At 40.1% G+C, this 14509-nt stretch overlaps 1 protein-coding gene across 1 annotated transcript in view; it reads left to right on the forward strand.

Annotated features, from left to right (window-relative positions):
* Positions 1 to 214: 214 nt before the first annotated feature.
* The window catches only part of cfap46 (cilia and flagella associated protein 46), a 61578-nt gene continuing 47283 nt past the window's right edge, over positions 215 to 14509 (forward strand). Inside the window, 15 exon segments of the mRNA XM_030071137.1 lie at positions 215 to 263; positions 347 to 459; positions 3549 to 3680; positions 4025 to 4089; positions 5315 to 5479; positions 6007 to 6130; positions 6281 to 6372; positions 7326 to 7481; positions 7683 to 7782; positions 8184 to 8282; positions 9366 to 9556; positions 10166 to 10391; positions 10728 to 10845; positions 12521 to 12650; positions 13256 to 13380. Coding sequence (XP_029926997.1) covers positions 215 to 263; positions 347 to 459; positions 3549 to 3680; positions 4025 to 4089; positions 5315 to 5479; positions 6007 to 6130; positions 6281 to 6372; positions 7326 to 7481; positions 7683 to 7782; positions 8184 to 8282; positions 9366 to 9556; positions 10166 to 10391; positions 10728 to 10845; positions 12521 to 12650; positions 13256 to 13380 — 1885 coding nt within the window.

A 14509-nucleotide genomic window follows, 5' to 3' on the forward strand; every position in this document is an offset into this window, starting at 1 on the left:
TAAAACATTTTGTTTTGCCGTTTGTGACTTGGGAACTTACTTTTAATTTTGACTTAACGGTTTTTCAGGAACAGTTTCACAGTTTCACAAAACTACCGAGTGCTCACATACACTTAAATGCATTTCGCTGACGGTTGAGTTAACTAGCTAAGTGTCAGTAACTGTCACCGGCTGAGCGGGTTAACGTTAGCCAAGCGTCGACCTCTGAGCCACCATGGATCTGGATATCCGCCGGTATCTGACCGAGGCGAAGGAACAGAAAGGTTTGTCGAAAATCAAAGAAAATGCGAAACTGTCCCTTCGTCGTGATACTCGTCGCTCCGTAACATGACTGTGTTTTCTGTAGATACTGCAGCTGTGCGGGCAGCCTACCAGCTGATCAGAGAGGCTGGGACAGGCCGGCGGTCCCGGTGCTTTGCCCCTGAATTGTACGTCCTGTGTGCGGAGGAGGCTCTACAGGTGAGGGGGACCCGGGGCCTCCACGGCTCAGGGTAACACTGTGACTGTGTGTCAGTGGCGGAGCTAGAAATTATGACATCAGGTGGCAGGGGGTGGCATGGAGTTTGTGTGGAGGATGTGTTTCTCCATCATTCTTGAATGAAAGAAGGAGAAACTGCTTTTAGTATTACTGCGTTATTGTTTGAGTACTCCACTATAAACCACACAGATTAGTGCTATGGTCTGGGTGAATACTCTTTCCTAATTGGCCAGCAGGTGCAGGTATAACCACAGCTGTCAGCGCTGAGGTTATCAAATGCAGCAAGCACTGCTGAGTTATCAGCTTCATCAACTGTAACGACCAGGAAGGAGAACACACCATTTGCATTTTTTCCCTCCTCTTTCCTTCATATTGTGGGCAAATGACCAGAATAAGTGGGATAATCAACCCGTAGGTGTGCGTTAAACTGTCATAAGGCACAGCATGGAGGCAAAGAGCCACCCAACCAGAAGCAGAGGATGGTTCACCTCCACAAACCACTTACCTGTTCTACTCCAACCCAACATCCTAATCATTGTCCTGGTAGGCTCCTGTAGCAGCTCTTGCATTCAGTTCACCACTAGTATGAGTCTATTTCACTATTTGAGTCTTATTTCATAACACTATGTTACACATAATCCAACTAAAGCAGATATCTATATCAGACTATTTGATAGTGGACAAACAAAACAAAACATAAAAACTGGACATGTGGCAGAGATCTCTTTAATCTCTGTCTCTCTTTACTTGCCTTGGTTCCTGTCTTTCTGTCCATCTGTCTGTCTTGATCCCTCTCTCTGTCATAGTCTTACACTCTCCCTCTATCTGAATCACTTTCATCTCTCCCGCTGCCTGTCTCCCTCATTTTCATTTCCTTTGGCTTGTCTCCTTATCTTTTTTTTTTTTTTTTTTTCAGAAAAAGCTCAAGATGTCCCCTGTTTTGCCATTTCTTAATATTCTCTCAGGCTCAGATTTAAGGTATAAAAGGATTTGTAGGATCAAGTCAACGCATTTGACTAGACTGCAGGGTTGCTTGACTAATGAGGTAATAAACTAGTGCTGTCTTAGGACATGCCAGGTTAGTGAGTATCTTTGATTTCTATTTAATTAAAAGATAAGCTATTTCTAAGTCTAGACCATTGGAAATATATAGCCCACATTTATTTTAAGCACCAACTCACTGTTTACTTTCTTAAAGGGCTTTACAGGCCCACAGTTTATGGAAAACAAAACAGGACGCCACCCCCTGGTCCTGACCTGATCCCTAATGAAAAAAGAAAGAAAAAAACCCTTCCCCACCAAAACCCAGAGCTGATAAGGAGAAAAAGGAGTAATAGCTGGGTCAAATTCCAGTTTTATTCCTAAATATAACAACAAAAGGCTAGAAACAGTAGTATTACTAACAGTTCAAATTTACAAGCTCCTAAATGTCTCCTAAATATCCAGTTTGGCAATGTCAATCAAGACAGCTGAACCCTCTTCCCAGGAGAGAGCCACAACAGAACAGACTCTCATGACAGTTTTTATATTTGTGATAAAGCTGTTTTCAACTGGTGTTGCTTTGTTTTCTACTGTTCCAAGGAAAAACTGCAGCTTCTTGCTTACTGTTTTTATCTCCACCGTCAAGTGGCTACTTATTTTCCGCCATAAAAACCTCTAAAAAAGTCCTTTTGAAAGTGGAAAACTCACTGCATAGTCCCATCACTTGTGAAATTATCCACTGGATGTTATGGGTTTGCCATACACCTGGGCTGCTACACACATACATTAACTGTTATGCCATCTAAAGCTGCTTTAACTTGCACTCAGCCAACTGTGTTGCGTTCACTGAAACTTACACATTGGCGATTCTGTCTTGTAAATATACACCCAGCAACCATATTACGTAATTTTAAAAATTATATTACCCACAATCGGGGTGGCAAGGGTTTTTTGTAGTGTGGAAGCTCGCACCCTGTGCCATCCCTTAGATCCACCATTGCTGTGCATCTAGACTTGATTGAGAATAATTAATTCTCAGTAAGTAATTACTTAATGAGTCAGTACTCATTAATTTGCTCTGATTGAAAAGTTAAATAAACAACATCACTACATGAATATATGAGGTGATATTTACAGTGTGTATGCCATGCTAGATTGTAATGTTAACCAAACTCAGGCCTGAATACAATGCCAACAGAGGAGAGAGGAGATGATGTAATCACTATAATGCCTACAAATGCCACTCTGAATGCTACCACATACAAAATCCATTGATCACATAGAACCATGAACAGGGCTACAAAGAATTAAAAGGGATCTGGTGCAGAAATCCTCTGAATGAAACGTTTTGACATCATAGGAGACATGCTCTGAAAGTGCCTGCAACCTTTTTCTGTCAGTGCAAAAAATATTTCCATGTTGTGAACCGCTCCAGGAGCAGGTATGTAAGACATGATGCTTCGAGCAGCTTCCTCGAATGAGAGATTAGCATCCACGTGCAAGGAACTTAGAGTCAAGCCTATTATTGAATGCTTGCCACAGTAAAGGCAGGCAACAGCATCTTGTTCTGTGGAGGTGCCTGAATTAGTAGTGCTCCTGTATGGATGCACTCATGTCTTTGTGGATCTAAGCTATGTCTGAGAATGATATTGTTAGCATGTACAGTGATTATATTTGGTTGTACTGAATAAGGCAGGACTTAATCTAGATCTTTTTAGGATTGCCCCACTTACAGCCAATGCCTTGCGTTCAGTTGATGATAGCCATATAGGCAGTAGTATTCATAGTCACTGTATCTGATATTACTCATTATGTCATTATGTTAACATGGTAGGTTATTAACCCATCAGGGAATTTAATATTAGTGAACTAGATCTACTTTCTTGTCCAAACTTTTTAAAAACTTTCTTTTCTTTTTTTTTAATTGAATGCATCAGACATACTTTTAGCATTTCCAAACAGTTTTAATAATACATCATATGTTGAACAGTAGTTGTGACATGTGAAGCTAACTGCAGTGTGTTCGAGGGTAGGGTTGAAATATTAATTGTGTTGGTGGCACTTGTGTTTTTGTGTGTCTGTGTTTCAGCTGGGTTGTCTGGAAATCAGCACAGCGTGTCTAAAGATTTACTTTGAAGGAAAACCGCCGGCTAATCAATTCCTGTGTCGAGCTTACCTCTGCCAGGGCCAGCTGAAGTCTCCATCAGCCACTGGGAGCGTGGTGAGGACACTCAATTGGACACATCTCCTCAAGGAGTTGTGTGTTTTTGTGTATATGTGTGCATGTGTTTGTGCATGAGCATGGAAATGCTGTACACCCAGACAATTAGTGTAGAGATATCCTTATTTGCACTTAAAATGGACCAGTTGGCCCTTGCTTATAAACAAACACCACTAGTTTCACATTTTGTTGCAAATGTGGCTGCAAGGCACAAAGCCGTTTGTCGTTCCACCATGTAGTGGAGGCTGAAGATTTTCCTCTTTATTTATTAAACAGCGTCCTAGATTGAACAACATGTTTGTCTCATTATGTGACATATGTTCTCTTTTCTCCTACCATCTCAGGAAGACTTTGAAAATGCTGTGCTGTGTTTTCTGAAAGCAATTGAGATATCAAAGGACAAACCAAGGTATGCAATCTGTTAGCTTGGCTTTTTTCCCCCCTAAAGTGGCAGCAAAGGTGAATAATTTACGATTTATGTCAAGTCAAGTGACTGGGAGCACTGTAGTTCTATAGCATGTTTGTACAAAGGCTTCATAACAGAGAAATATCCAGAACAAGGAAGTAGAGAGAATGTCTTGTTGGCACGATAGGAGGTTATTGGGGTTCAGCTTGCTGTGGAGCGATATTCTGGGGTATAATTAAGCAATATCACATGAGATTATCTTCAGCAACTTGCCTGTGGCCTCATGCCTATGACTAAATCAATGCTGTTATGATATTCAGTTTAACATTGTGGCCGCGAGTGAGATATTGCGTTTATACAACAGTTTTACAAACAACATCTTTCATCTAATAACAGTAAAGAGACACAACAGATTATCATTTAGACATTTAGTCATTTTTTTTGCTCCACCATCACAAGTGGTTCCATAAGAAATCAAGCAGCTGAACTTAACTGAAAATGCCTGAAAAACTGCCTGTAAAGCCGTGATTCATGAACCTCATCTTAACCTTAGCCATTACCAAAACCAAAGTCACAGTCTGGGTTGGGGTTAGCGCCCCTGGTATCCACACTTCTGTCCTCCCATACATTGTCCTCATACCACTATTCACAATTTAACTTTTATTTTTAGGAAAAAGTTCATTGTTGGGCGGTGAAAAGGACAAAAACGATGAACTATAAAGTGTCAACCACTGGCTCTCTTGCTGCTTGCTTGTTGAAATGGGTTGGAGAAAAAGGCTTAGACTTGGCAGCCTGGCATCACAGAATCCATTGACTAATGAACTCATAACCTGTCAATAAGTGGGCTGAGCAAACAATTCCAATTAACACCAAAGGGAATACATATCTGATATATCCAGCCCAGACTAATGCACAACATGCTCTCTGGTGAATAAATTAGCAACACTCAAACAGACTCTTCGCACCGTTTTATCCAAAGCAGTGCCTCGAATTCATAAGTTACTTTGATTTCAAATTGAAATGCACTATACAGTGAATTCTCCTGTGGCTCGCTGAATGATAGTTAATGCACGCTTATTTGCAATTCACAGGCTTTTTTTTATTTACATCCACAGTTGACACTTGGTCTGAATTGAGATGTGTTACAACATCAAATAGTTTGCATGTGCATCTATGTAAATTCATCGCTCTCTCTATGCTTCTTCGTAATCTGGTTTGTTTTGAACAGATACCACTTTGTGGTGTTCAACGCTTCGGTGCTGTACTTCCAGACAGTGCGTCCTCTCCTGCTGCCGGGGTTGCGTCTGCACCTGGTTCCCTCCCTCAGGCAGGTGGTCCAAGGTCTGGAGGAGGTGGCGGAGCAGGACCATAGCTGGAGGGCTGAACTCATGATGCAAGTGGCAGTGCCGTGCTCTCTGACTTCTCATTCACTAACAACAACAGACTCTCTACAGTCTCATTCATGGGGATGATGCACAGACCTAATTAATTAGCAGTTAATTTGAGCTGCCTTTATCTCTTCCATGGAGATTCTGTTCTATGGATACTTGGCGTGCATATCTGTTCTAGCAGCTGAACCATTAATAAACACATCACACATCTTTCTGTATAACATTTCACTTGATACACATAGAATTACAGGTTATAAAACAAAGTGCTTTATTATACAGCAGAAGTATCTGCAGCAAGGGGCAGTCCCTGAGGGTTGTACATTAATTAATTGTCAAGAATAATCCACAAATATTTTCATAATGTGCTGAATGTGTCCTCACAATTCTTTATCCAAATTTTCCAAAAAAATATTGAGACATTAGGATGCTGTCCCACACTAATTAGCAAGTTGTAGCTCAAAGTTTTTGATATTCTGTTCTTCTCTGTCAGTGAAATTACATTTCTCATCTGCTCTGTGTCTTTGTTCAGGCACTTGGTTGAATGCCTTGTGGACTCAGGCAAAATGGAGGATGCTCGCAGCTTTGCCAAAACTACAGCAGAATTCATTGAGATGCACACCCCTCATCTTTATCCAAAATTGTTTACTCTACTGGTAAACAGTCTGGCTTTATTATACACCAAAATGTGCTTAAATCTGTCAATGTTCGGAAAATACGGACCGCTACCAACACTGTGCAGTACAATTTCTTTTTCGGAATTTGCATAAAACTAGTTAACAGTAGTGTTACTCTTCTCTCCATAGATACGATACAAGCTTTCAGCGAGTGGCCTCCTTAAAATGACTGAGCAGTCTGCTGTCTTAGCAGTTATTTACAAAATGCAGGAACTGAAAAAGTAAGGGAAGTTATTCATTCATTTATTTTTGCTCTTACTCATTTTGGATGCTGTTATATTTCTCTGAAATTGCTGCATAATTTGGTCTGAAAAAAGGCATTGATTTTTATTCTGCTATGTTGACGGCCTACCCTATCTATCTTCAACTGTTAACAGTTGTAGTTTTATCTTAAAGCAGGGAGAAGGTCTGGATCAGCTTTGATATTGTTTGCTTTGAAAAAGCACTGGAGCAGCTGTTGGTTGTTTTAAAATGTTGTTTGAAAGAGTTGGATGTACTGAAATTCTTCCCTCATACAAATGCTTCCTTCCAGAACTTGAGCCAAATCAAGTTAACATGGCCATGATTTGCTAAATATTGAGTACTCAGGTGTACACAGTGCTTTTTGAAGTCTACCATCTTCTAACTATAACCAGTGACTTTTTTTTTTTTTTTTTTTTTTGCTCTTTTGTGCTAGGCTTTAGGATTTACAGTAGGCTGTTGTTGCTGTCTTGATCCTAAAGCTTTTATTCCCTAAGCTGACTTGGATCCTCTGTAGCCACTAAACCTGGGTCACTGGGCAAATGATCCACTGGTTATCAGCTAAGCCAATGGCGTCCCACAGTGGGCAAGTTTATCAGCCTGCCCCATTGTTCTACTGGTTTACTGGGGCTTATGGTGTTGCGGAGAGTTGGACAACACCCACAAACCCCGCCTCCACCTCAACCCTCTTTCTGCAGGCGTGTACTCAACATGTCAGAGTTCCTTACAGTTCTCTAGCTTAGCTATAAGCATAGACAGCATGACTCACTCAGACCCCATCATCGTCAGCATCATATAGGTTATTTTGCCCAAGGTTTTTACACTGTTTGGTGTGCGTATGTTAGAGGGGGTATGAAAGCACATATGCATGCGTCGGGTTGTGTACATAGTGTGCATATTCATGTATGTAGACACTTTCTCCTGTTGTTACTAGCAGGATGGAAGAAGAAAAGCAGGATGAGCTGAAGGGGGAGAATGTTGTGAAGCTTAAGGAGATTTTCAATCTCCTGGTGGATTATACCTCAGGACCTACTACAGACCCAGCCTCCAGCCCACATCAGCACCCAACACCCATCCCTCCAGCTGACAGGTCTGTGACCCAAGCTGTGCTGATCAAATTTCCTCTCCAACAGGCTTCCCCTTGTTGCTCACAGTCCTCTTCTTGCAAGTATACCCTCAACTCCCACTACAGTAAAGCTGCATATTGATATCTCAGGGGCAGCACATGGCTCACATTACTGTCCTGAAGTGTTGCAAATTGTATAACCTATGTTTTATCTTGTTTTTGCAGAGTTGCCTTCTTCCTGGAGTTGGCTCTGCTGGCTTTGCAAATGAAGCATCAGAAAGTAGCTGCTGACTGTTTGAAGGAGATGAAGTCATCAGGAGAAGCTGTGAGTGACCGGCATTCACTCAACACCACATGGCTTAATGTGGATCCATCCTAAAACTGCATATTATGAAAATTGCAAATACTTGCATAGAAATTGACACCTACTCTCCACAGGGCACTTGACAGGAATCATATGTATTAGCTCAGATTACAGCCAGGAGGTTTCTCCATTTTTTATTACTCTCAGCAGTGTAAAATATATGTGATGGAAAGGTTCTCTACTCTCTGCTTTCCTACATATATTGTACTGGTTAGCATGATTAAATTAAAAGCTACTGTATATAGCGTGCAGAGAATGTTTTTGACATGAAATGTGACTAATTGTTTGGAAATGTGCCATCTGCTCTTCTAGACACTGCTGAACTTTGTCTACTGAAATCACTTCTGTATTTGTCTTTTTAGGCTGTTGGCCAATGCATAATAATGGAGAGCATCCAGTGTGAACTTAACCTCCTGAAGAAAGAGGGGAAGATAAATATCTATTCCAAAGCCTGTGTGGAGGTGCTCTATCAAGTGCATGAATTATTCTCAATGTATCTGTCCCCAGAGCATGTTAATCTGACTTACTTTATCTCACTGGCTTAATCCTATATGATATCCAGTAGGCTTTGACCAGTATATCAGCAGTTTGCCTCTAATAGGCCAATATTGGCCTTTTACGGTACACACACCCACGGTATAAATGTTGACAACACTTATTGGGGATATCATATCCACTGCTGATTTTATTAATACATGATTGTATTATTAATACATGATTGTATTAATATTATTGCATTGTATTGTATGCTAATTTTGTCAATACATTTAACTGTTTTTTGTGTATTAATTTTTCTTTTAAAGGCAGTAATGTGTCCCAGAGTTCCATCTTCCACTGAATAGATGTGATGGTCAACCTGCCTTAAAGAGCATCTAACACACCTGAAAAATGTGCCAAAAACATGATACACATTATCCATTGTCGCTCCTCTCAACCCTCCTTACACACACACACACACACACACACACAAGAAGACAAACTATTTGAGATGTTAAATGCACTAACTCACTCTCCTGCAATGCCTGTGATCAGACTGCCAACCACTGCTGCTACAGTTATCGCTGCTGCTCACAATACCAACATTTCATCCCCTCCACCTCCACCACAGCATCCATCTGTGGGCTCTGATTTCTAGGCATCCCCCAGGGGGGATGTTTGTTAACATCATGCCCTGGTTTCTCATTTGGCTTGGTGTGAGCTTGCAGAGAGTGACAAGATCAGAGCCCAGACCCCATAATGAACTTTGTATCTATATTTGTATTCTGTTTCACGTGAATTGTCTGACTGAATTACATTATATCAGCAAAAACCTTGAGCGTCAAATCTTGGTCTTAATGCAGTTTTAGGAGATTTTCTACCGCGATAAGAGTTAAATTGCTGAGAGAAAAACTGAATAATTTTGAAAATCAGCAAATGAAAGTATATATAAATAGGTATTAGCCTTGAAAAAAATTCAATTGAAGCCTACAGACCATCTGATAGCCATGCTAAATGCTCTGCCATTACTTCAGTAGAGATTCTCAATCTAGAGTTGTTACCCACAGGCCCGGTTGATGGAGATAAGCAAGCTGGATCAGTGGCTCCAGAGTGCAATGAAAGAGGGGGACCCTGAAGCCATGCAAGCAGTTTGTGCCACCCAGTGGAACTTCTGCCTTCCCCTCCTGCAGCACAACCTCCGGAAACGCATCAAGATGCCACTACTCAGAGTAGCCCAAGTATTGGAAGACACACAAAGGTTTCATAATCCTGTTTATTCCTAATCCTAATCCATATTGTTTATGATATACTGATCTGTAAGAAAATGTTTTGTGCTGGTACCAGAAAGATATCTAGGTCTAGATTTCAGAAAACAATACAGGTTACAGGTATGGGCACCTGTGGATGTTGTCTCATTTTTGTACTATTTTCACATGGGATTTAACATTGGTGCACACCAATGCCTCAACTTGTGTAGCATTCAACATCAAAATATTTGCTGATTGTGTTTTCACCTATTTATGAATTTTTAACATAGGTCTATTTGCATTGTAAAAAATAAACCCTTCTTTGCTAGAATCCAGTATATTTGTGTGTTAAACAATTGGATTTAGAAAATATTACTGTGTGTGTTATTGAAGAGTATGGTTTATTGGTTAAATAACTTACATTGTTGCTCTTTGAGAAATCTGAGATATTGTTTAGAGGAACATTAATAGTTATTTTAAGGTTGTAATTCCAATTATTAGCTTTGGCATCAGACTTAAAACTATAACTTTGCGCCCTTGTGTGCATGCTGGTGTTAGTGTTTCCACTGCTTCCATAATGTATTAGTTTGTATCTGTGTGTTTGTGCATTGTTTTCACAGTATGCAGTTAGAGATGCGCTGTCAGGTCCACTCTGAGCTGGCACTGATTGAAGAGGAGAACGGGCACCTGGAGGCTTCACTTACACACCTTCAGAAAGCCATAGTGCTTGATAAGGGAACTTACAGAGAACGCCTGTCTTCAGCTCTCCACCTCCTGCAGCTCAGAGGAACCCTCTACCAAACCCCTGCCAGGGCTGAGGATAAGGCTGCAATGCTTATGCAACAGGTTTTCTGCCTTTCTTTTATCAGATGATCTAATGTTACAATCTTTAAAGCTTATTTAAAGATACACCTGTCCTGTGAACCACAGGTTTGAAAACAGTTGACTGCTCGCTCGGTGCAGCTTTAATTTTGATGAATGCAGATATATGCTAGTGGTGCCACATGATTAAAGTAATATAACACTGTGGTATTGTAAGGTTACTTTTCTGTGTGTTTGTTATTGTATGGCATTGTGCCACACAGAGAATGTGGCCACTGAGGGTAGCTAACAGCTACCCTCAGTGACTTAACAGCTTTCCCAAAAATTGTTTAATTTTCACCTTCTCTCTCTCTCTCTCAGGTCAAGGATGCGCAGCCCCAAGATATAATAGACAGCCGTCCCATGCTGGTAGAAATGGGAATTCTCTTGGCCCCCGATGCTTTCCAGATGGTGCTGGATGCAGATAACACCTCCAAAAGTAAATTGTTTTCTTCCTTGGTATTTTACACTAAAATGTAATTATTATTTTATTATTTATTTCATTATTATTTTATTATATTTTAAGAGAAGCAAGAACTGAGGGATTGCATCTTTTTTTTTTTTTTTTTGTTAAGTCTCTTAGACCTCTCACATTTAAAGAGTCAATATTAAAAGAGTTAAACTCAAAATTTAGCATGACCTTTCAAGGGAAACAAAAAAAAAGGGACAGATACAAAGAAAAAAAAAAGAAAGAAAGAAAGAACTGATTGCATCTTGTCATTAGCATCACGTTGGTGTGTTGTGATTATCCATGGCCCAAATTTCATTGGCTATTCCCAACTCATTATGCCTAAGCAACATTGTTTTTCACCAACTTAGAAACAAAGATTTTTCCTAAACCGATTGGACCTAGGCAAATCCTGACGATGGTCGTGCTCTGGTCACTGCCATCTGAGTAGTTGAAATTACTTCACTCTATGGCTCATGCCTGATGGTGCCAGTGTAGCTTAGCCTTTAGAAACTCCAGTTTCCAAGCCTGCAGGGGGGTTAATATGAAATGTTGGAAGCACTATGCCAGATAACGGGACATTTCACTGAGAGAGGGTTTAGGGTGTGCTTCACTGCTGCTCATACCAAAACCCCATCGACTGTGTGCAGTGGATCATAGAGCCCTGAGGCTGAAGGGTCCAGGCTTTGGGAGAGCCTTTGATCTTAAACCCACTCTAGGCTCTTTGGTGCTCAGGATCAAATGAGCATTCGCCCCTCTTAATGTCCAAGAAGGGACTTACTTCTAACAGCTCGTCAAAGGGCTACTGCTTCTTCAGGCATGGGTTAAAATCCTGGATCCTTAGAGGTACCTCTTATTTTTGACTGTGCACCTCAAGTATGGCTCCCCAAGATGAATAAACTTAATCACTCTATTCTGAACTTTAAAGCCAGCACACCAAGTAGCCCTTGAGAATCAGGCAACCCGATTAGAAAATGAATTACTTATAGCATGTAATGTTGCCACTATCTTGTATTGGCATAGGCATGTGTAACAAGAATGTGACACCAACAACACAGAGAGGTGTGTGTGTGCGTGTGTTTGCATGTATATGAACTCTCAGGGTGAGTGCACAAGCATTGGAGCATTTTGCTTCTCTAAAATGCTGCAGTCAAAGGCACAGACCTCTCTTCATAATTCAATCCCTAACACAAACGGTTGACTGCCCCTGCTGCTGCAGACACGGCAGTGGATCTGAAAGAAATTCAGAAGTACTTCTCATGCATTTTTTCTCTCTTAGTCATACAGATTTTATTTCAGAATTTAATCCGATTTTGTGTCAATCATGTCCCTTTTTGAAAGGATTGGAGATCTTGGAAATTGGCCTTTTACTTTATTGTCCCTCAGTTTCTTTCCCATTTGCATATATGTCAGTGGCATAATACAAATAATTGCATAACTTCCTTGAATGGATAACCTCCTCGCTATGCACATGAATGCACTTTTATTCCATGCTGTATAAATTATAAACATACAGGCTTAGAGAGTTGTGTTACAAAATGACTACACTGTTTAGTATGCATATTAGCGACAATATTTAATTGACATTTTATTCATGCATCAGTGTAAAAGCTTTTCTGACAATATCAACAAAGAACTGCATGAATGTATTTTGTTGATTGTCTAGTTCCCGCAGGCAGTCCTGGTTCTGGGTCAGTGGCTCACCTCTCTGCTAAAGCTCAGCACTACTCTACATGTATACAAAGCGCTGAGGGTCACTTGGCCAGACAAGAATGTGACACCAACAACACAGAGAGGTATGTGCATGTGTGTGTGTGTGTGTGTGTGTGTGTGTGTGTTTGCACATTTTTTAATTTTCATGGGTGTGTACCTCGATCCATGCGTGTGTGTGAATACATGTGAATGCATTCAATATGTAGGCTCAATTTGACTTGCTTGTGTTTCTGTCCTCAAGCCTACCAGTGCAGTAATATTCTGTAAAGGCAACTGCCATGTCAGGTTTTCTTAGTAATCCTTTTTAGCTGTCAGTTTCCCAGGAACCCCAATTGGAAAATTGCTTACATAATCAGCTTCTTATGCCCTGCTGAATTTATTAGTCCTTGCGTTCACTGAACACAAGATACTAATGAATGTTTGATCCACAAGGTCCCCTCTGAAGACAAGGTTGTGAAGTGACTATGGGAGTCTGTGTCCTTCTCTTCCATCAATTCATTTACAGTGCATACTTGAGTTCCTGTGTTCCCTCAATATCATTTCAGCTAAAAAAAAAAAAAAAAGTGCCATCCAAACAAACAACCTTAGATCATGTCTTGCTGAGTGCAGCCTTGTGCTCTTGCCCTGACCTCCACCTTTGAAAAGGAATTCAAATTTCATAGTTTTCTTTTTTTACTTTTATTACCAGAGTGAAGTTGTGGGCTATGCTGGCAAAGATAGCCAGGAAACAGGAAGTGTGGGATGTGTGCCGAGCTGCATGTCGATTCTGCCTGCTTTATGACAACGGCAGATGGAAAATTCCCAAGACTGACAGTAAGATATTGGGAAATATTGCTAAACTCTTTCATTGACTGCAGTGTCAGAGAGTATCAAAGTAAGTCTGAAATCAGTCCAGTCCAAAAACATTTATCATTTATGTTATCATCTTGCAAAGTATGTATTATAATTGATTGTATAACTATCTCATAATGAATGACATAGTTGTAAAACTCTCACAAGGACAAAGCAATATAGCCAAAATTCTAAAATATTTTTTCATGATTCTCATTTGTAATAGATTTAATTTTTCTAAAAAGACCAAGAGATAATTCAAACAATCTTTTTCCATAATAGAAATAAAAACAATGAATGAGACTGTATCGCCTAGTCTGTCAAGAATAGCACTTGCAAGGCTCTTATCGTGCATATTTTTTCTAAACATATATATATGTATGTATATCTATCTATCTATCTATCCATCTATCTGTATAGATAGATAGATAGAGATATATGTAGATATATATATAGATAGATATAGATATATAGATATTTAGACATAAATTTAGACATAAATACATAATAGCAGTCCTGTCTAATTAATAATCACACAGTGCATATGTTCAGCTTTTATTGTGGAATGCCAAATGCATTTGTGGGACTGACGTGCTGTTATTGATTATGTATGATGAAGTACAAGTTCTTGCCATCTCGGTTCAGCACATGAAGCCTCCATGTTGTTATATTATATAGTCCACACAAGTTATAGGCCTTGGAAAAGTGAATGTGGATGAAGGCTGCATATCTCAGCTCTATTTGAAGGACCTTCCAAATGAAACAGCCTTTGATGACGTAGCAGCAGAAATGCTGCAAGCTAACTCGGCTGCAGCCCAGGCTTTGAGAAGCAGTCTGATGTGAATCTTTGCTGGCATTATGTGATTGGTGAGTTGCACATGCGTTGTTGGGCATATGTTCTGGTAGATGAGTGAATTGGGTTTTGTTTAACAGTGCTCTCAGCGGCTGTAAATCCCTGCGTTATAACGTTAGTAGTTCAGCCATTTTTTACATCTTTTTAAAACATTAATCCGAATTAATCAATTTTTCGCCGAGCCCGAATTCTCACAATAACAGCAATTTCTGCCTGTCACACTACATGTGTGAAACATTATGTGGCATCATTGGTGTT

Source organism: Myripristis murdjan, chromosome 15, assembly GCF_902150065.1.
Source record: "Myripristis murdjan chromosome 15, fMyrMur1.1, whole genome shotgun sequence".
In the NCBI taxonomy this organism is placed as follows: Eukaryota; Metazoa; Chordata; class Actinopteri; order Holocentriformes; family Holocentridae; genus Myripristis; species Myripristis murdjan.